This window comes from Salvelinus namaycush, chromosome 31, assembly GCF_016432855.1.
Source record: "Salvelinus namaycush isolate Seneca chromosome 31, SaNama_1.0, whole genome shotgun sequence".
Classification (NCBI taxonomy): domain Eukaryota; kingdom Metazoa; phylum Chordata; class Actinopteri; order Salmoniformes; family Salmonidae; genus Salvelinus; species Salvelinus namaycush.
The window spans coordinates 38,451,334-38,473,519 of record NC_052337.1 but is presented as its reverse complement, the minus strand read 5'-3'; the positions used below and the strand labels follow the sequence as shown (position 1 = coordinate 38,473,519).

General features: G+C 42.8%; 1 protein-coding gene across 2 annotated transcripts in view; it reads left to right on the top strand.

Annotated features, from left to right (window-relative positions):
- The window catches only part of LOC120025479 (exportin-7), a 38,593-nt gene that overhangs the window by 8,007 nt on the left and 8,400 nt on the right, over positions 1-22,186 (top strand). For both annotated transcript variants that reach the window (XM_038970036.1, XM_038970035.1), the window contains exons 9-22: positions 43-116; positions 198-317; positions 664-810; positions 983-1,155; positions 1,235-1,428; positions 5,461-5,566; positions 7,350-7,485; positions 11,025-11,098; positions 11,175-11,255; positions 11,345-11,408; positions 11,508-11,616; positions 11,703-11,898; positions 12,146-12,253; positions 22,068-22,150. In XM_038970036.1, coding sequence (XP_038825964.1) covers positions 43-116; positions 198-317; positions 664-810; positions 983-1,155; positions 1,235-1,428; positions 5,461-5,566; positions 7,350-7,485; positions 11,025-11,098; positions 11,175-11,255; positions 11,345-11,408; positions 11,508-11,616; positions 11,703-11,898; positions 12,146-12,253; positions 22,068-22,150 — 1,665 coding nt within the window. The remainder of the gene's footprint in view (positions 1-42; positions 117-197; positions 318-663; positions 811-982; positions 1,156-1,234; positions 1,429-5,460; positions 5,567-7,349; positions 7,486-11,024; positions 11,099-11,174; positions 11,256-11,344; positions 11,409-11,507; positions 11,617-11,702; positions 11,899-12,145; positions 12,254-22,067; positions 22,151-22,186) is intronic.

The following is a 22,186-nucleotide window of genomic DNA, read 5'->3' as shown; positions in this document are numbered from 1 at the left end:
ACCCATTACTGTGTAGTAACCTAATCTGTCTCTCTCTCACAGCGTTTTTGGATTCCTCCACTCTCCAGCTCTTTTTTGATTTGTATCATTCCATCCCTCCCTCCCTCTCCCCGTTGGTGAGTAAAGCTGAATGTGTGTCTGGTATATTCACTTCAGAACTTAATGGGTGTAATGTTTAATGGTGTGTGTGTATGTAGGTGTTGTCGTGTCTAGTCCAGATAGCGTCGGTGCGGAGGTCTTTGTTCAACAACGCAGAGCGAGCCAAGTTCCTCTCTCACCTGGTGGACGGAGTCAAGAGGATACTAGAGAACCCACAGGTATTACATAAAACATTTGTTTTATTTTTTATGTTTGCCTTTATTTGGCTAGGCAAGTCCGTTAAGAACAAATTCTTATTTTCAATGTCGGTCTAGAAACAGTGGGTTAACTGCCTTGTTCAGGGGCAGAAGCACAGATTTTTACCTTGTCAGCTCGGGCATTCGATCTTGCAACCTTTCAGTTACTTGTCCAACGCTCTAACCACTAGGCTACATGACCCTGTGCTGTGTGAATTGATGTTCTCCCTTCAGATCCATCCTTGCTTTTTGGGTTCTTTTTCTTGCTGAACCATATCTCTCTGATACCACATGTGCCTCAACCAGCGCCACTGTGCTTGTGTTCCAGAGCCTGTCAGACCCTAACAACTACCATGAGTTTTGTCGTCTGTTGGCGCGGCTGAAGAGTAACTACCAGCTAGGAGAGCTGGTCAAAGTAGAAAACTACCCAGAAGTCATTAGGCTTATAGCCAACTTTACTGTCACCAGTTTACAGGTACTGTGTGTGTGAGCTCCTATGCCTTAGTCATGTCACTTGTGCGTGGGGTGGGATGGTATGTTAGATGCAAGCGTTAATGTTCTGCTGAAACCTTTTTCCTCCTTATTGATATATCAGAAAAAGATTGTCCTTGTTTTATGTTAACCTTTTTATATTGTGTGTGTTTCAGCACTGGGAGTTTGCCCCTAACTCTGTCCACTACCTGTTGAGCCTGTGGCAGCGCCTGGCAGCGTCGGTCCCTTATGTTAAAGCTACCGAGCCTCACCTGCTAGAGACATACACACCTGAAGTCACCAAGGCCTACATCACCTCACGCCTCGAGTCTGTCTGCATCATCCTCAGGTAACTGTCTTACTCTCACAGGTCAAATTGTGGAACTTTGAAACCATTTTCACGTGTGTGTGTGTGTGTGTGTGTGTAGGGATGGGCTTGAGGACCCTCTAGATGACGCAGGTTTAGTCCAGCAGCAGTTAGACCAGCTCTCCACCATCGGTCGCTGTGAATACGAGAAGACCTGTGCCCTATTGGTCCAGCTCTTTGACCAATCAGCACAGACCTACCAGGAACTACTGCAGTCTACCAACTCTAGTACCATCGACATCACTGTCCAGGAGGGTGAGTCTCTCTCCCTCTCAATCAAATAAATATGTGACAAAATAGTGCTTTAAACAAATGCATGTTTTTGTTACCAGGCAGGTTGCTGCTGTTGGTGTATATCATTATATCTCTACAGGAAGGTTAACATGGTTGGTGTATATCATTATATCTCTACAGGAAGGTTAACATGGTTGGTGTATATCATTATAGCTCTACAGGAAGGTTAACATGGTTGGTGTATGTCATTATATCTCTACAGGAAGGTTAACATGGTTGGTGTATGTCATTATATCTCTACAGGAAGGTTAACATGGTTGGTGTATATCATTATATCTCTACAGGAAGGTTAACATGGTTGGTGTATATCATTATATCTCTACAGGAAGGTTAACATGGTTGGTGTGTATCATTATAGCTCTACAGGAAGGTTAACATGGTTGGTGTATGTCATTATATCTCTACAGGAAGGTTAACATGGTTGGTGTATATCATTATATCTCTACAGGAAGGTTAACATGGTTGGTGTATATCATTATAGCTCTACAGGAAGGTTAACATGGTTGGTGTGTGTCATATCTCTACAGGAAGGTTAACATGGTTGGTGTATGTAATTATATCTACAGGAAGGTTAACATGGTTGGTGTGTATCATTATAGCTCTACAGGAAGGTTAACATGGTTGGTGTATGTCATTATATCTCTACAGGAAGGTTAACATGGTTGGTGTATATCATTATATCTCTACAGGAAGGTTAACATGGTTGGTGTATATCATTATATATCTACAGGAAGGTTAACATGGTTGGTGTATATCATTATATATCTACAGGAAGGTTAACATGGTTGGTGTATATCATTATATATCTACAGGAAGGTTAACATGGTTGGTGTATATCATTATATCTCTACAGGAAGGTTAACATGGTTGGTGTATGTCATTATAGCTCTACAGGAAGGTTAACATGGTTGGTGTATGTCATTATAGCTCTACAGGAAGGTTAACATGGTTGGTGTATGTCATTATAGCTCTACAGGAAGGTTAACATGGTTGGTGTATATCATTATAGCTCTACAGGAAGGTTAACATGGTTGGTGTATATCATTATATCTCTACAGGAAGGTTAACATGGTTGGTGTATGTAATTATATCTCTACAGGAAGGTTAACATGGTTGGTGTATGTAATTATATCTCTACAGGAAGGTTAACATGGTTGGTGTATATAATTATATCTCTACAGGAAGGTTAACATGGTTGGTGTATATCATTATATCTCTACAGGAAGGTTAACATGGTTGGTGTATATCATTATATCTCTACAGGAAGGTTAACATGGTTGGTGTATGTAATTATATCTCTACAGGAAGGTTAACATGGTTGGTGTATGTCATTATAGCTCTACAGGAAGGTTAACATGGTTGGTGTATATCATTATATCTCTACAGGAAGGTTAACATGGTTGGTGTATATCATTATATCTCTACAGGAAGGTTAACATGGTTGGTGTATGTCATTATAGCTCTACAGGAAGGTTAACATGGTTGGTGTATATCATTATATCTCTACAGGAAGGTTAACATGGTTGGTGTATGTAATTATATCTCTACAGGAAGGTTAACATGGTTGGTGTATATCATTATATCTCTACAGGAAGGTTAACATGGTTGGTGTATGTAATTATAGCTCTACAGGAAGGTTAACATGGTTGGTGTATGTAATTATAGCTCTACAGGAAGGTTAACATGGTTGGTGTATATCATTATATCTCTACAGGAAGGTTAACATGGTTGGTGTATGTCATTATATCTCTACAGGAAGGTTAACATGGTTGGTGTATGTCATTATATCTACAGGAAGGTTAACATGGTTGGTGTGTATCATTATAGCTCTACAGGAAGGTTAACATGGTTGGTGTATATCATTATATCTCTACAGGAAGGTTAACATGGTTGGTGTATGTCATATCTCTACAGGAAGGTTAACATGGTTGGTGTATGTAATTATATCTCTACAGGAAGGTTAACATGGTTGGTGTATATAATTATATCTCTACAGGAAGGTTAACATGGTTGGTGTATATCATTATATCTCTACAGGAAGGTTAACATGGTTGGTGTATATCATTATATCTCTACAGGAAGGTTAACATGGTTGGTGTATGTCATTATATCTCTACAGGAAGGTTAACATGGTTGGTGTATGTCATTATAGCTCTACAGGAAGGTTAACATGGTTGGTGTATATCATTATATCTCTACAGGAAGGTTAACATGGTTGGTGTATATCATTATATCTCTACAGGAAGGTTAACATGGTTGGTGTATGTAATTATATCTCTACAGGAAGGTTAACATGGTTGGTGTATGTCATTATAGCTCTACAGGAAGGTTAACATGGTTGGTGTATATCATTATATCTCTACAGGAAGGTTAACATGGTTGGTGTATGTAATTATATCTCTACAGGAAGGTTAACATGGTTGGTGTATATCATTATATCTCTACAGGAAGGTTAACATGGTTGGTGTATGTAATTATAGCTCTACAGGAAGGTTAACATGGTTGGTGTATGTAATTATATCTCTACAGGAAGGTTAACATGGTTGGTGTATATCATTATATCTCTACAGGAAGGTTAACATGGTTGGTGTATATCATTATATCTCTACAGGAAGGTTAACATGGTTGGTGTATATCATTATATCTCTACAGGAAGGTTAACATGGTTGGTGTATATCATTATAGCTCTACAGGAAGGTTAACATGGTTGGTGTATATCATTATATCTCTACAGGAAGGTTAACATGGTTGGTGTATATCATTATAGCTCTACAGGAAGGTTAACATGGTTGGTGTATATCATTATATCTCTACAGGAAGGTTAACATGGTTGGTGTATATCATTATAGCTCTACAGGAAGGTTAACATGGTTGGTGTATATCATTATAGCTCTACAGGAAGGTTAACATGGTTGGTGTATGTCATTATATCTCTACAGGAAGGTTAACATGGTTGGTGTATGTCATTATAGCTCTACAGGAAGGTTAACATGGTTGGTGTATGTCATTATAGCTCTACAGGAAGGTTAACATGGTTGGTGTATATCATTATATCTCTACAGGAAGGTTAACATGGTTGGTGTATATCATTATATCTCTACAGGAAGGTTAACATGGTTGGTGTATATCATTATATCTCTACAGGAAGGTTAACATGGTTGGTGTATATCATTATATCTCTACAGGAAGGTTAACATGGTTGGTGTATATCATTATATCTCTACAGGAAGGTTAACATGGTTGGTGTATGTCATTATAGCTCTACAGGAAGGTTAACATGGTTGGTGTATGTCATTATATCTCTACAGGAAGGTTAACATGGTTGGTGTATGTCATTATATCTCTACAGGAAGGTTAACATGGTTGGTGTATATCATTATATCTCTACAGGAAGGTTAACATGGTTGGTGTATGTAATTATATCTACAGGAAGGTTAACATGGTTGGTGTATGTAATTATATCTACAGGAAGGTTAACATGGTTGGTGTATATCATTATATCTCTACAGGAAGGTTAACATGGTTGGTGTGTGTAATTATATCTACAGGAAGGTTAACATGGTTGGTGTATGTCATTATATCTACAGGAAGGTTAACATGGTTGGTGTGTGTAATTATATCTCTACAGGAAGGTTAACATGGTTGGTGTATGTCATTATATCTACAGGAAGGTTAACATGGTTGGTGTATGTCATTATATCTACAGGAAGGTTAACATGGTTGGTGTATATCATTATATCTCTACAGGAAGGTTAACATGGTTGGTGTATGTCATTATATCTCTACAGGAAGGTTAACATGGTTGGTGTATATCATTATATCTCTACAGGAAGGTTAACATGGTTGGTGTATATCATTATATCTCTACAGGAAGGTTAACATGGTTGGTGTATGTCATTATATCTCTACAGGAAGGTTAACATGGTTGGTGTATATCATTATATCTCTACAGGAAGGTTAACATGGTTGGTGTATATCATTATATCTCTACAGGAAGGTTAACATGGTTGGTGTATATAATTGGGGCGGTCATTGGAGGAAGAGTGTCCTTCGCCTCCACAGATGAACAAGATGCCATGGACGGAGAACTAGTCTGTCGGTATGTCCGCACACAAGCAACCTCACCCTAACCAATACCGCAACCTATGTGTCCTATTGTAAATATTTGTCCGGATTAGGGCTGACCCCATTTAGTTGACTGGTCCATTGATTGGTCGATAGGCTGTACAAATAATGGCGTAACACTAATAAATCAAATATTATTTATAACATGCGCTTTCTCCTGCGTTGGATACGGTCGTTGTCAACGGCTCTGAAACATTATCTTTAGTGCGCTGTAGAATTGTCTCTTTTCCCCATGTTGCTATGTGCATAATAGCAGAGTTAACCTGTATATGGGGATTGAGAACAATGCAGCGGAGGCAGCAGCAGAGACGAGGAAACAGCCCAAGACTAATTGTTTAATAAAATTGGGTCTATAATCAATAGCCTAACTGTTAAATGTGCCTGGCTTTATAAGTCAACCATATATATCTACAGAAGTAAGGCAGATCTAGCTTCTATTGCCTGTGAGTGTTTTGGCTTAATAGCCTACTGATTCAGTGTGCACCAAGCCTCATGCAACGACAAAATGTTGGATAAAGCAATTTCATAGATTCGGCTGTTTTTCTTTAAGCTTTTCATTGCTTTAATAAAGGCTTTACACTTTTTCATTAGAATAGACTGGTATTACGTATAATTTATTTAGTTTTGTTTACACCGTTCCAAACAGGCAGAACAATTATATTGTAACCTAACAGCACCTGTTTGTCACATACGCACGCAGCTGTCGCTCCTACACCCTCCTTTTTTCTTGATCTCCTTCATATTGTTATGATCATCGTTATAATAATAAGAAATGTCATTATCATTAGTAGGCTTAGTATAGCAGCCTTGTATAACCACCATTGAGCTGTAGGTCTGAGAGAACATCCTGTTTAGTCTTAATACTGTAGGCCTACAGTATATTTCAATAGTTATATAGGCTACTGTATCAATCAATCATTCATTTGTTCATATCATCACACACCGTAGGAGCCATTCAGGCATTGAAATGCAATCAAGCGTTTTAGTTTTAAAATTAAATTCAGAGGGAGCTTTGAATAATTAGCCTAAGCAATAAATAAACCGCAATTCACGAATGCATGCAGCAGTTTAGTCTTCTGTAATAAAGGCTTTATAAATCTTTTTATTTTATTTATTTTAGAACGGACACTTAGTGTTTACACTTCTAAATGGTCGGGAAAATGACATTAATCTAACAGCAGTGTTCTGAGTTTATTACCAGTGATTATGATAGGCTATAGGTCAGGCCATATTGGTCACATGCATGCGATGTTTACATGGTTCACGTAAGAGAGCAAGGGTTGAGGGAATAGGGAATGTTTTTCCTAAACAATTTAGGGATTTCGGTATAACAGAACTTTTCAGTTAGAAACAAGTTCAACTAAATGGCTGTAATGATGGTGCACCATCAGCACGGATAGCGCAATTAACAGTTGCTGTGGTGCCATTTCGCTGCAGTAGGGAGGAGAGCGAGACAACGAGCGCCAGTCACACAGGCACTCACTGTCATTTTTTAAAGTGTGACTATCGGGCTCTTTTCAGTCATCTGTGTCGTAATGATTTAATCAAACGGTGTGCTTAAAGCATCGGACAAGCTCATTGCATATGTCGTTTTTATTCAAACACATGGGGGGGGTGTCTGTCTATAATAATAAGGTTAAACATTTAGATCGGTGGAAAGAACAGGACCGCTCTCGGTCGAAGATTTGTTGTTGTCTGGGACAGCCCTACTATGGATACTGCAGATGATCAGTGTGTGTGTGTGTGTGTCGTCTCAGGGTGCTCCAGCTGATGAACCTAACAGACTCGCGGCTGGCCCAGGCGGGTAACGAGCGGTTGGAGTTGGCCATGCTCAGCTTTTTCGAACAGTTCAGGAAAATCTACATCGGAGACCAGGTGCAAAAGTCCTCCAAGGTAAGTACTTTTACTGTTACCACACACACACACACACACACACACACACACACACACACACACTGTTATGCTTCAGACCTGAAACGTGATCTAATGTTGAGATGATCCACAGCAGTATTGTGTCTAGGACAATTTCCCCCACCAAGGACAGTACAAGGCTTGAGCGGTATACCGCATATACCGTATACCAGGGTGTTTGGGAAAAGCCACAGGATGGTTTTTCTTTGCAGTTTTTCAATAAATTTGAATAGTTGTAGCTACTTTTTAAGTTAATACCTTCAGTCAAATTGTGCAATATGTGAGGAGATTAAGCCGATTTGCATTCTTCATTTCACCTGTCACATTATGAAGCTTACCGTAGTTCCCCGGGAAACAGTTGAACCAGTCATGTGTTAGTACAGTAAATGGCACAATGGGAGAAAGCGAGCTGATGGGGTTCTATATTTATTGGCGAGTCTCTGTTTGTACAGTGCACATGAGGTGAAGTTACATTTGTATGAAACTACTAAGTGTTTGCCATCAGATATTTTCTAATGGATTTCTGCCAGAAGTCAGAGCTCTGGATGAGTTATATGTACAGCTACCATTTTGTTTTCCTTTGCTTCTTACTAGCGATTTATTTTATTTATACACAATTTCTCTTGTAAATGGCGAACTTTCACCAAAAATGATATTCGGTAGCTACTAGCCATTATTGTATAACTTTATAAGCTGGATTTTCCTGTCTTTGCAATTATTTTATGTTCGTTTTCGCTTGTTAGCATTTAGCTAACAGCATCTGTCATTTCGCTGTTTGTTTGTGCTAAATTTGTTAGCATTCTGGTAATAGATGCCCAATGGACTTTTCTTGCGTTTTTAGAACCCCCTTGTGTGCTATGCCAGTAATAATACCATCCCGGGATGAGAGAAGGACAATATGAAAATCTGGATAGCGCCCAAGCCTAGACAATACAGTTTATCCTATCCCATTAAATGTCTGACTAACTCTGTTAATCTCTCTCCTCTCTCCCTCCCTCCCTCCCTCTCTTAGACTGTTACTAGTGAGAGTTATGTGTTATATTTTAACTAGCAGCTCTTTTGTCCCAGACTCCATTGTCTGTGGGTGTGTTAGAGCAGACACAGCCTTTCTACAATACAACTTGGGCTGACTGACTGTGTTTTCTTTGTGCTGGGCAGAGGCTGCAAAATGTGAACAGCCCAGATAAGTGGCGACAGTAGAGAGAGCAGCCCCCCCCCCCCCCCCCCGCGCTACATGTCTGGTGTTATAGTAATCCTCTCCTACCCCTTCCTAGTGACATGGTCAGTGTTACTGCTAACATGGCTAACCAGAGAGAGCCCAATGGAAGTGGGGTGGAGGCAGGGGAGTTCTAGAATCATTTGTATGATGAGGGCTCTGGAATGTCTGATATTTCAGAGTGTGTATGTGTGAGATGGACCGCATGAGTCTGACCTGTCAGATTAAAGAACAATAAAGACCAGCAGATGATACATACCCCTCTATGATACCCCTCACTCTAATCTCCCCCTCCCTCCCGCTACTTAGGCAAATCACCCTCAGCTCTGCTTAATTTAACACTCAACCACACACACACACACTACCTCACATTTTCATTTGACATTTTAAACATTTAGCGACTTAGTTAAAGATTTCATCTTAAGATAGCTAGGTTGGACAACCGCACAGTGCATTCGGAAAGTAATCAGACCCCTCCCCCTTTTCCACATTTTGTTACGTTACAGCCTTATTCTAAAATTGATTAAATAAAAACATTTCCTCATCAATCTACACACACTACCCCATAATGACAAAACAGAAATACCTTATTTACATAAGTCTTAAGAACCTTTGCTTTGAGACTGGAAATTGAGCTCCGGTGCATCCTTTTTCCATTCATCATTCTTGAGATGTTTCTACAACTTGATTGGAGTCTACCTGTGGCAAATTCAATTGATTGGACATGATTTGGAAAGGCACACATGTCTATATAAGGTCCCACAGTTGACAGTGCATGTCAGAGCAAAAACCAAGCCATGAGGTCAAATGAATAGTCCATAGAGCTCCGAGACTGTGTCGAGGCACAGATGTGGGGAAGGGTACCAAAAAATGTCTGCAGCATTGAAGGTCTTCAAGAACACTCTGGCCTCCATCATAGTTAAATGGAAGAAGTTTGGAACCACCTCTTCCTAAAGCTAGCCGCCCAGCCAGACTGAGCAATCGGGGAGAAGGGCGTTGGTCAGGGAGGTGACCAAGATCCCGTTGGTCACTCTGACAGAGCTCCAGAGTTCCTCTGTGGAGATGGGAGAACCTTCCAGAAGGACAACCATCTCTGCAGCACTCCACCAATCAGGCCTTTATGGTAGAATGGCCAGACAGAAGCCACTCCTCAGTAAAAGGCACATGACAGTCCGCTTGGAGTTTGCCAAAAGGCACCTAAAGGACTTTCAGACCATGAGAAACAAGATTCTCTGGTCTGATGAAACCAAGATTGAACTCTTTGGCCTGAATGCCAAGCGTCATGTCTGGAGGAAACCTGGTACCGTCCCTACGGTGAAACATGGTGGTGGAAGCATTATGCTACGGGGATGTTTTTCAGCGACAGGGACTGGGAGACTAGTCAGGATCAAGGGAAAGATGAACGGAGCAAAGTAAAGAGACATCCTTGATGAAAACCTGCTTCCGGACAAGTCTCTGAATCTTGAGTGGCCCAGACTTGAATCTGATCGAACATCTCTGGAGAGACCTGAAAATAGCTGTGCAGCAACCCTCCCCATCCAACTTGACAGCACTTACGAGGATCTGCAGCGAAGAATGGGAGAAATCCCCAAGCTGACAAGGTAAAAATCTGTTCTGCCCCTGAACAAGGCAGTTAACCCACTGTTCCTAGGCTGTCATTGAAAATAAGAATTTGTTCTTAACTTACTTGCCTAGTTAAATAAATGTTAAAAATACCCAAGAAGACTCGAGGCTGTAATAGCTGCCGAAGGTGCTTCAACAACGTACTAAGTAAAGGGTCTGAATACTTATGAAAATGTAATATTATTGTTTTATTTGATATACATTAGTAAAAATGTCAACCTGTTTTTGCTTTGCCATTATGGGGTATTGTGTGTAGATTAAGGGGGAAAAACATGTAAATCCATTTTAGAACAAGGCTGTAACGTAACGATTTGGAAAAAGGGAATGGGGTCTGAATACTTTCCGTATGCACTTTCTCATTAATAGTACATTTTTCCTAAATAAAGTAGTTTACTATCAGCAAAGTCAGAGCTAGTAAGTGGGGAAAAAGGTAAAGTGCGCATGTTCGTTCACAAAAGGCTTTTTGCTCACACACACTAATATACGTCCAGCTGTGGTGGAATGTACGGCCATGCTGGGGAGAGCAGAGTTGATGTGTGTGTTGTCTTCAACCCTGTGGAGATGTATGGCTGGTGTCACGCTGCTAGCAGATGATTCTATCCTAGTTCTCTCCTACTCTGTAGCTGCTCTCTCTCTAGGGGGTGTTCCAATGGTTAATGATGTGTGTCTGTGTGTGTCCCAGCTGTACCGGCGCCTGTCAGAGGTTCTGGGGCTAAATGATGAGACCATGGTACTCAGCGTCTTCATCGGAAAAATGTGAGTTTACTGTGGTATTGGTACTGGCACTGGTACTATGAAGTAACGATTGATTGATTACCATTTGTGATTGCAGCATCACCAATCTGAAGTACTGGGGCCAGTGTGAACCGATCACCTCCAAGACACTTCAGTTACTCAACGACCTTTCCATAGGATATCCTTTACCGTGTGTGTGAAAGTGGGGGGGTTCGTTTTCTGTTAAATTCCAGCTCCTGTGTTGTCTCCTTGACGGTGTGTGTGTACGTACAGCAGTGTGAGGAAGTTGGTGAAACTCAGCGCTGTTCAGTTCATGCTGAACAACCACACAGTAAGAACCCTTACCCTGACCCCTAATGCCTGAAACTCAATTTATGCTTTTTGATCCAGTTATTTTTCCGTAATGCCCTTTGCTTTTCTCCTATGTCAGAGCGAGCACTTCTCCTTCCTGGGCGTGAACAACCAATCAAACCTCAGCGACATGAGATGCCGCACCACATTCTACACCGCGCTGGGACGTCTGCTGATGGTCGACCTAGGTAGACACACACACCTATCTACACAATTATCAGTAATATTTCTTATTTGGATAACTTTTCATTCTTTCACCTTTTCGTGTGTGTAGGTGAGGATGAGGACCAGTTTGAACAGTTCATGCTACCCCTGACGGCAGCGTTTGAAGCGGTTGCTCAGATGTTCAGCACCAACACGTTCAACGAGCAGGAGGCCAAGAGGACGTTGGTGGGGCTGGTCAGAGACCTGAGAGGTATCGCCTTTGCCTTCAACGCCAAGACCAGCTTCATGATGCTCTTCGACTGGATGTATCCTTCACTGACTCCAGACCTCTATACACCCTCAATCCTGTCCTCTAACCTGACCTGTAACCCCTGACCTTTACTGACCAGGGTTTAGGAGGTTGCAAGGTTACGGAATGCATTGTCTAGAAGAAATATGACTGTCAGAATAGGGAATCACTGTAGCAGCGGAGTTGTGATTGGCAAAGTGGTGTCCTTTACTAGAAGCAGGGAGTGTAATTCTTTGACAGTTTTGTCTTTAACCCCTCCCCAGCTACCCAGCCTACATGCCCATTCTGCAGAGAGCAATAGAACTCTGGTACCACGTACCAGCATGCACCACTCCTGTCCTAAAGCTCATGGCTGAGCTCGTCCACAACAGGTACACAAACATGCACACTCCTCTAGCCCTGATTTTCCGACCAAGTGCCTCCCCGATTCCCGAGGGGGGAAAAAATTATGGCAACTGGAACAAATATGTACAATTTCGATGTCGCACTAATGCGGAAATACAAAATATGCAATGCTACCAGAACCCTGACACTTCTCCCTCGACCTATAACCCTATGTTGGGGTAAAAGCTGGATTCCTTAATGGTGAAACTGCCATGTCCATTTGTGATATGACAATGAAGTTTCTGCAGATAAAGAACACTGTTTATTCCCCTCTGACATCATTGCATGTGCAATACAGCGGTGTACTGCATTTTCTTTTTTATCACGATGCGTGACTCTCCCCAACTCTGAATCGTCAACAAAACAATAACGGCCACAGGGGGGAAGTGGGGCTGTTTTCCCTACTGAGGATTCCATCTTTAACGCCGGTTTCCTGATCTAGCACCTTCCCGATTCCCGCGTAATTTTTTATATATATATATACTGCTCAAAAAAATAAAGGGAACACTTAAAAAACACAATGTAACTCCAAGTCAATCACACTTCTGTGAAATCAAACTGTCCACTTAGGAAGCAACACTGATTGACAATAAATTTCACATGCTGTTGTGCAAATGGAATAGACAAAAGGTGGAAATTATAGGCAATTAGCAAGACACCCCCAATAAAGGAGTGATTCTGCAGGTGGTGACCACAGACCACTTCTCAGTTCCTATGCTTCCTGGCTGATGTTTTGGTCACTTTTGAATGCTGGCGGTGCTTTCACTCTAGTGGTAGCATGAGACGGAGTCTACAACCCACACAAGTGGCTCAGGTAGTGCAGCTCATCCAGGATGGCACATCAATGCGAGCTGTGGCAAGAAGGTTTGCTGTGTCTGTCAGCGTAGTGTCCAGAGCATGGAGGCGCTACCAGGAGACAGGCCAGTACATCAGGAGACGTGGAGGAGGCCGTAGGAGGGCAACAACCCAGCAGCAGGACCGCTACCTCCGCCTTTGTGCAAGGAGGGGCACTGCCAGAGCCCTGCAAAATGACCTCCAGCAGGCCACAAATGTGCATGTGTCTGCTCAAACGGTCAGAAACAGACTCTATGAGGGTGGTATGAGGGCCCGACGTCCACAGGTGGGGGTTGTGCTTACAGCCCAACACCGTGCAGGACGTTTGGCATTTGCCAGAGAACACCAAGATTGGCAAATTCGCCACTGGCGCCCTGTGCTCTTCACAGATGAAAGCAGGTTCACACTGAGCACATGAGCACATGTGACAGACGTGACAGAGTCTGGAGACGCCGTGGAGAACGTTCTGCTGCCTGCAACATCCTCCAGCATGACCGGTTTGGCGGTGGGTCAGTCATGGTGTGGGGTGGCATTTCTTTGTGGGGCCGCACAGCCCTCCATGTGCTCGCCAGAGGTAGCCTGACTGCCATTAGGTACCGAGATGAGATCCTCAGAGCCCTTGTGAGACCATATGCTGACACATGCACATTTGTGGCCTGCTGGAGGTCATTTTGCTCTGGCAGTGCCCCTCCTTGCACAAAGGCGGAGGTAGCGGTCCTGCTGCTGGGTTGTTGCCCTCCTACGGCCTCCTCCACTTCTCCTGATGTACTGGCCTGTCTCCTGGTAGCGCCTCCATGCTCTGGACACTACGCTGACAGACACAGCAAACCTTCTTGCCACAGCTCGCATTGATGTGCCATCCTGGATGAGCTGCACTACCTGAGCCACTTGTGTGGGTTGTAGACTCCGTCTCATGCTACCACTAGAGTGAAAGCACCGCCAGCATTCAAAAGTGACCAAAACATCAGCCAGGAAGCATAGGAACTGAGAAGTGGTCTGTGGTCACCACCTGCAGAACCATTCCTTTATTGGGGGTGTCTTGCTAATTGCCTATAATTTCCACCTTTTGTCTATTCCATTTGCACAAAAGCATGTGAAATGTATTGTCAATCAGTGTTGCTTCCTCTGTGGACAGTTTGATTTCACAGAAGTGTGATTGACTTGGAGTTACATTGTGTTGTTTAAGTGTTCCCTTTATTTTTTTGAGCTGTGTGTGTGTGTGTATGTATATATATATATATATATATATATATAGGAACTCTGGAATAATAATATAGATTTTCTAGAGTTAGAAAATGTTAAAATGTTATGTCACACTAATGCAAAAATACTAAACGTGCAACGCTAGAAGCCTACCTTATTTAGGACACTCAACACAAAGTCCCCAATAGAAAACGTCTACATGGCGTCTATGACATGCACTGCTACACGCAACCTCTTCGCGCGGTCACGGTAGGTCATTCACATCCAAACTTTTCCCTCTACAGTTTTTTCATTCAAAGAACTCCCAAACTTCAGCTGTGTTGCACTACAGAGGCTCAAAAATATAAACTGCAGCTGCTAACAAAACGCTTATACATTGTGTCTGCAAAAGCGCTCAAGGAAATAGACATTCGCAAAAATGTTTTATGTTACACTAACAAAAGCGATAGGTCAGATTCACTGGGAATTGACCGAAAGCTGTCCATGGTGCTGATTTTATGCTATTGGTACTGTTAGGTTCTAAATTAACCTATTAAAACTCATGGGCAATTAGTAAAGCTTAAACCAAGTTTATTCAACCATTGGGTCAATACAGCTGCATAAGACAAACATATTCACACAAGCACTCATATGGGGTGGCATGTAGCCTAGTGGTTAGAGCGTTGGACTAGTAACCAAAAGGTTGCAAGATCGAATCCCCGAGCTGACAAGGTAAAAATCTGTCGTTCTGCCCCTGAACAAGGCAGTTAACCCACTGTTCCTAGGCCGTCATTGAAAATAAGAATGTGTTCTTAACTGACTTGCCTAGTTAAATAAAGATACCCCCCAAAAATGTTTTTGTCTTTCTCCTATGCTTCGTCTCCTCCTACACATCTGAACAGCCAATGCATCTCTGTTGCTAGATAGAACCTTAATGATATCTGTTCTTCCTCACTTCATCTGACCTCTACCTCGAAGTGCTCACTCCTCCCCAACTCACGCATGTCATGTTGACTCGTACCAGAATGTGTGTCTCTTCCTCCCATATAGTCCCTAATGGCTAACAATAACGCATACGGACAGAATTTAAACGTTATACATTCCCCCCTCTCCCTCAGGGATATGAATAAGTATATTTCATATTTTCAGAACCCAACAGTACTATTTGACGCTGTTTGCTTGTCTGTCACCGTGAACATACAGTTGAAGTCGGAAGTTTACATACACTTAGGTTGGAGTCCTTAAAACTCGTTTTTCAACCACTCCACAAATTTCTTGTTAACAAACTATAGTTTTGGCAAGTCGGTTAGGACATCTACTTTGTGCATGACACAAGTAATTTTTCCAACCGTTTAAAGAGATTATTTAGCCTATAATTCACTGTATCACAATTCCAGTGGGTCAGAAGTTTACATACACTAAGTTGACTGTGCCTTTAAACAGCTTGTAAAATTCCAGAAAATTGTCATGGCTTTAGAAGCTTCTGATAGGCCAATTGACATCATTTGATTCAATTGGAGGTGTACATGTGGATGTATTTCAAGGCCTACCTTCAAACTCAGTGCCTCATTTACTTGACGTCATGGGGAAATCAAAAGAAATCAGCCAAGACCTCAGAAAAAAAATTGGTTCATCCTTGGGAAGGCTGGTTCATCCTTGGGAGCAATTTCCAAACGCCTGAAGGTACCACGTTCATCTGTACAAACAATAGTACGCAAGTATAAATACCATGGGACCATGCAGCCGTCATACCGCTCAGGAAGGAGACGTGTTCTGTCTCCTAGAGATGAATGTACTTTGGTGCGAAAAAAATCAATTCCAGAACAACAGCAAAGGACCTTGTGAAGATGCTGTAGGAAACAGGTACAAACATATCTATATCCACAGTAAAATGAGTCCAATATTGACATAACCTTGAAGGCCGCTCACCAAGGAGGAAGCCACTGCTCCAAAACTCGCCATAAAAAAGCCAGACTACGGTTTGCAACTGTACATGGGGACAAAGATCGTACTTTTTGGAGAAATGTCCTCTGGTCTAATGAAACAAAAATAGAACTGTTTGGCCATAATGACCATTATGTTTGGAGAAAAAAGGGGGAGGCTTGCAAACCCAAGAACACCATCCCAACCGTGAAGCACGGGGGTGGCAACATGTTGTGGGGGTGCTTTGCAGTATGAGGGACTGCTGCACTTCACAAAATAGATGGCATGATGAGAAGGAAAGTTATGTGGATATATTGAAGCAACATCTCAAGAGATCAGTCAGGAAATTAAAGCTTGGTCGCAAATGGGTCTTCCAAATGGACAATGACCCCAAGCATACTTCCAAAGTTGTGGCAAAATGGCTTAAGGACAACAAAGTCAAGGTATTGTAGTGGCCATCACAAAGCCCTGACCTCAATCCCATAGAAAATTTGTGGGCAGAACTGGAAAAAGTGTGTGAGAGCAAGGAGGCCTACAAACCTGACTCGGTTACACCAGCTCTGTCAAGAGGAATGGGCCAAAATTCACCCCTTATTGTGGGAAGCTTGTGGAAGGCTACCTGAAATGTTTGACCCAAGTTAAACATTTGAAAGGCAATGCTACCAAATACTAATTGAGAGTATGTTAACTTCTGACTCACTGGGAATGTGATGAAAGAAATAAAAGCTGAAATAAATCATTATTCTGACATTTCACATTCTTAAAATAAAGTGGTGATCCTAACTGACCTGGGAATTGTGATTCAGTGAAATAATCAGTCTGTAAACAATTGTTGGAAAAATTGTCATGCACAAAGTCGATGTCCAAAAACGACTTGCCAAAACTATAGTTAGTTATCAAGATATTTGGAGTGGTTGAAAAACGAGTTTTAATGACTCCAACGTTAACTTCCGACTTGAACTGTATGTTGTGGACACCTGCTCGTTGAACTTCTCATTCCAATATCATGGGCATTATTATGGTGTTGGCCCCCCCTATGCTGCTCTACTTTTCTGGGAAGGCTTTCCACTAGATGTTGAAACATTTCTGCGGGGACTTGCTTCCATTCAGCCACAAGAGCATTAGTGAGGTCGGGCATTGATGTTGTGCGATTAGGCCTGGCTCGCAGTCGATGTTCTAATTCCTCCCAAAGGTGTTCGATGGGGTTGAGGTCAGGGCTCTGTGCAGGCCAGTCGTGTTCTTCCAGAACGATCGGGACAAACCATTTCTGTATGGACCTCGCTTTGTGCACGGAGGCATTGTCATGCTGAAACAGGAAAGGGCCTTCCTCAAACTGTTGCCACAAAGTTGGAAGCATGTCATCGTCTAGAATGTCATTGTATGCTGTAGCGTTGAGATTTCCCGTCACTGGAACTAAGGGCCCTAGCCCGGACCATGAAACAGCCCCAGACCATTTTTCGTCCACCAAACTTTACAGTTAGCACTATGCATTGAGGCAGGTAGCGTTCTCCTGACATCCTCCAAACCCAGATTTGTCTGTCGGACTGCCAGATGGTGAAGCGTGATTCATCACTACGGAGAACGCGTTTCCAATGCTCCAGAGTCCAATGGCGGCGAGCTTTACACCACACCAGCCGATGCTTGGCATTGCACATGGTGATCTTCTCGGCCATGGAAACCCATTTCGTGAACCTCCAGACAGTTCTTGTGCTGACGTTTCTTCCTGAGATAGTTTGGAACTCTGAAGTGAGGGTTGCAACCGAGGACCAACGATTTTCACGTGCTACGCGCTTCAGTACTCGCCGGTCCCGTTCTTGCTTGTGTGGCCTACCACTTTGCGGCTGAGCTGTTGCTGATGCTCGGTTCCACTTCACAATAACAGCACTTACAGTTGACCGTGGCAGCTCTGACAGGGCAGAGATTTGATGACCATCCTATGATGGTGCTATGTTGGAAGTCACTGAGCTCTTCAATAAGGTCATTCTACTGCCAATGTTTGTCGATGGAGATTGCATGGCTATGTGCTCAATTCTATACACCTGTCAGCAACGGGTGTGGCTGAACTAGCTGAATTCACAAATCTTGAAGGTGTGTCCACATAGTCTTGTGTATATATACAGTGGGGCAAAAAAGTATTTAGTCAGCCACCAATTGTGCAAGTTCTCCCACTTAAAAAGATGAGAGAGGCCTGTAATTTTCATCATAGGTACACTTCAACTATGACAGACAAAATGAGAAGAAAAAAATCCAGAAAATCACATTGTAGGATTTTTAATGAATTTATTTGCAAATTATGGTGGAAAATAAGTATTTGGTCAATAACAAAAGTTTCTCTACTTTGTTATATACCCTTTGTTGGCAATGACAGAGGTCAAACGTTTTCTGTAAGTCTTCACAAGGTTTTGACACACTGTTGCTGGTATTTTGGCCCATTCCTCCATGCAGATCTCCTCTAGAGCAGTGATGTTTTGGGGCTGTTGCTGGGCAACACGGACTTTCAACTCCCTCCAAAGATTTTCTATGGGGTTGAGATCTGGAGACTGGCTAGGCCACTCCAGGACCTTGAAATGCTTCTTACGAAGCCACTCCTTCGTTGCCCGGGCGGTGTGTTTGGGATCATTGTCATGCTGAAAGACCCAGCCACGTTTCATCTTCAATGCCCTTGCTGATGGAAGGAGGTTTTCACTCAAAATCTCACGATACATGGCCCCATTCATTCTTTCCTTTACACGGATCAGTCGTCCTAGTCCCTTTGCAGAAAAACAGCCCCAAAGCATGATGTTTCCACCCCCATGCTTCACAGTAGGTATGGTGTTCTTTGGATGCAACTCAGCATTCTTTGTCCTCCAAACACGACGAGTTGAGTTTTTACCAAAAAGTTATATTTTGGTTTCATCTGACCATATGACATTCTCCCAATCTTCTTCTGGATCATCCAAATGCTCTCTAGCAAACTTCAGACGGGCCTGGACATGTACTGGCTTAAGCAGGGGGACACGTCTGGCACTGCAGGATTTGAGTCCCTGGCGGCTTAGTGTGTTACTGATGGTAGGCTTTGTTACTTTGGTCCCAGCTCTCTGCAGGTCATTCACTAGGTCCCCCCGTGTGGTTGTGCGATTTTTGCTCACCGTTCTTGTGATCATTTTGACCCCACGGGGTGAGATCTTGCGTGGAGCCCCAGATCGAGGGAGATTATCAGTGGTCTTGTATGTCTTCCATTTCCTAATAATTGCTCCCACAGTTGATTTCTTCAAACCAAGCTGCTTACCTATTGCAGATTCAGTCTTCCCAGCCTGGTGCAGGTCTACAATTTTGTTTCTGGTGTCCTTTGACAGCTCTTTGGTCTTGGCCATAGTGGAGTTTGGAGTGTGACTGTTTGAGGTTGTGGACAGGTGTCTTTTATACTGATAACAAGTTCAAACAGGTGCCATTAATACAGGTAACGAGTGGAGGACAGATGAGCCTCTTAAAGAAGAAGTTACAGGTCTGTGAGAGCCAGAAATCTTGCTTGTTTGTAGGTGACCAAATACTTATTTTCCACCATAATTTGCAAATAAATTCATAAAAAATCCTACAATGTGATTTTCTGGATTTTTTTCTCATTTTGTCTGTCATAGTTGAAGTGTACCTATGATGAAAATTACAGGCCTCATCTTTTTAAGTGGGAGAACTTGCACAATTGGTGGCTGACTAAATACTTTTTTGCCCCACTGTATATATATATATATACACTGCTCAAAAAAATAAAGGGAACACTTAAACAACACAATGTAACTCCAAGTCAATCCCACTTCTGTGAAATCAAACTGTCCACTTAGGAAGCAACACTGATTGACAATAAATTTCACATGCTGTTGTGCAAATGGAATAGACAAAAGGTGGAAATTATAGGCAATTAGCAAGACACCCCCAATAAAGGAATGGTTCTGCAGGTGGTGACCACAGACCACTTCTCAGTTCCTATGCTTCCTGGCTGATGTTTTGGTCACTTTTGAATGCTGGCGGTGCTTTCACTCTAGTGGTAGCATGAGACGGAGTCTACAACCCACACAAGTGGCTCAGGTAGTGCAGTTCATCCAGGATGGCACATCAATGCGAGCTGTGGCAAAAAGGTTTGCTGTGTCTGTCAGCGTAGTGTCCAGAGCATGGAGGCGCTACCAGGAGACAGGCCAGTACATCAGGAGACGTGGAGGAGGCCGTAGGAGGGCAACAACCCAGCAGCAGGACCGCTACCTCCGCCTTTGTGCAATGAGGTGCACTGCCAGAGTCCTTCAAAATGACCTCCAGCAGGCCACAAATGTGCATGTGTCTGCTCAAACGGTCAGAAACAGACTCCATGAGGGTGGTATGAGGGCCCGACGTCCACAGGTGGGGGTTGTGCTTACAGCCCAACACCGTGCAGGACGTTTGGCATTTGCCAGAGAACACCAAGATTGGCAAATTCGCCACTGGCGCCCTGTGCTCTTCACAGATGAAAGCAGGTTCACACTGAGCACATGAGCACATGTGACAGACGTGACAGAGTCTGGAGACGCCGTGGAGAACGTTCTGCTGCCTGCAACATTCTCCAGCATGACCGGTTTGGCGGTGGGTCAGTCATGGTGTGGGGTGGCATTTCTTTGTGGGGCCGCACAGCCCTCCATGTGCTCGCCAGAGGTAGCCTGACTGCCATTAGGTACCGAGATGAGATCCTCAGACCCCTTGTGAGACCATATGCTGACACATGCACATTTGTGGCCTGCTGGAGGTCATTTTGCAGGGCTCTGGCAGTGCACCTCCTTGCACAAAGGCGGAGGTAGCGGTCCTGCTGCTGGGTTGTTGCCCTCCTACGGCCTCCTCCACGTCTCCTGATGTACTGGCCTGTCTCCTGGTAGCGCCTCCATGCTCTGGACACTACGCTGACAGACACAGCAAACCTTTTTGCCACAGCTCGCATTGATGTGCCATCCTGGATGAACTGCACTACCTGAGCCACTTGTGTGGGTTGTAGACTCCGTCTCATGCTACCACTAGAGTGAAAGCACCGCCAGCATTCAAAAGTGACCAAAACATCAGCCAGGAAGCATAGGAACTGAGAAGTGGTCTGTGGTCACCACCTGCAGAACCATTCCTTTATTGGGGGTGTCTTGCTAATTGCCTATAATTTCCACCTTTTGTCTATTCCATTTGCACAACAGCATGTGAAATTTATTGTCAATCAGTGTTGCTTCCTAAGTGGACAGTTTGATTTCACAGAAGTGGGATTGACTTGGAGTTACATTGTGTTGTTTAAGTGTTCCCTTTATTTTTTTGAGCAGTGTGTATATATATATATATAATATATATATATATATATATATGGTGTATCTAATGCTGCGCTAAACAAAGTCACTACATAATTCGCTTATCATAGTATATACAGTCAGAATCTTCCCAATTGCCCTGATAGCCAGGCAGCTGCTCTTAAAGGGGAGAGGAGAGAGGATACAAGCTGGGTGACATCTTTCTGTCGACGGTAAAATTACCATCATTTTCACTAGCTGTAATAACCTAAAATCATTTGACTATTTGGCCAACAGTGCTTCATAGGCCTACATTAGAACTATAAGCTACAGCAACTAAATAGTAGGATGACTTTGAAAGAACTTTGAGTTGATTCAATTGCAACATACAACAAGAAACTGTTAGATTCCTCCATGTTTTTCTCAGTTTACGGTGGTAAATTGTCCATTTTCCCCTGCTGGTATTATATGCTTTTAGATACCATTTCAGGTTTGAACTAGAATCTCGGAATATCCGGGAAAGTCTTGCAATATTCTTGGGGTGAAAAATTGTTAGATTTTTCTGGAAAATAGGAATCCCTAATTCTGTGTTTGTTTCCAGGTCACAGAGGTTACAGTTTGACGTGTCGTCGCCCAACGGAATCTTGCTGTTCAGAGAAACCAGCAAGATGATCACCACCTATGGTAAAACATTTAAGTGTCTTATTGCAACAGTTGCTG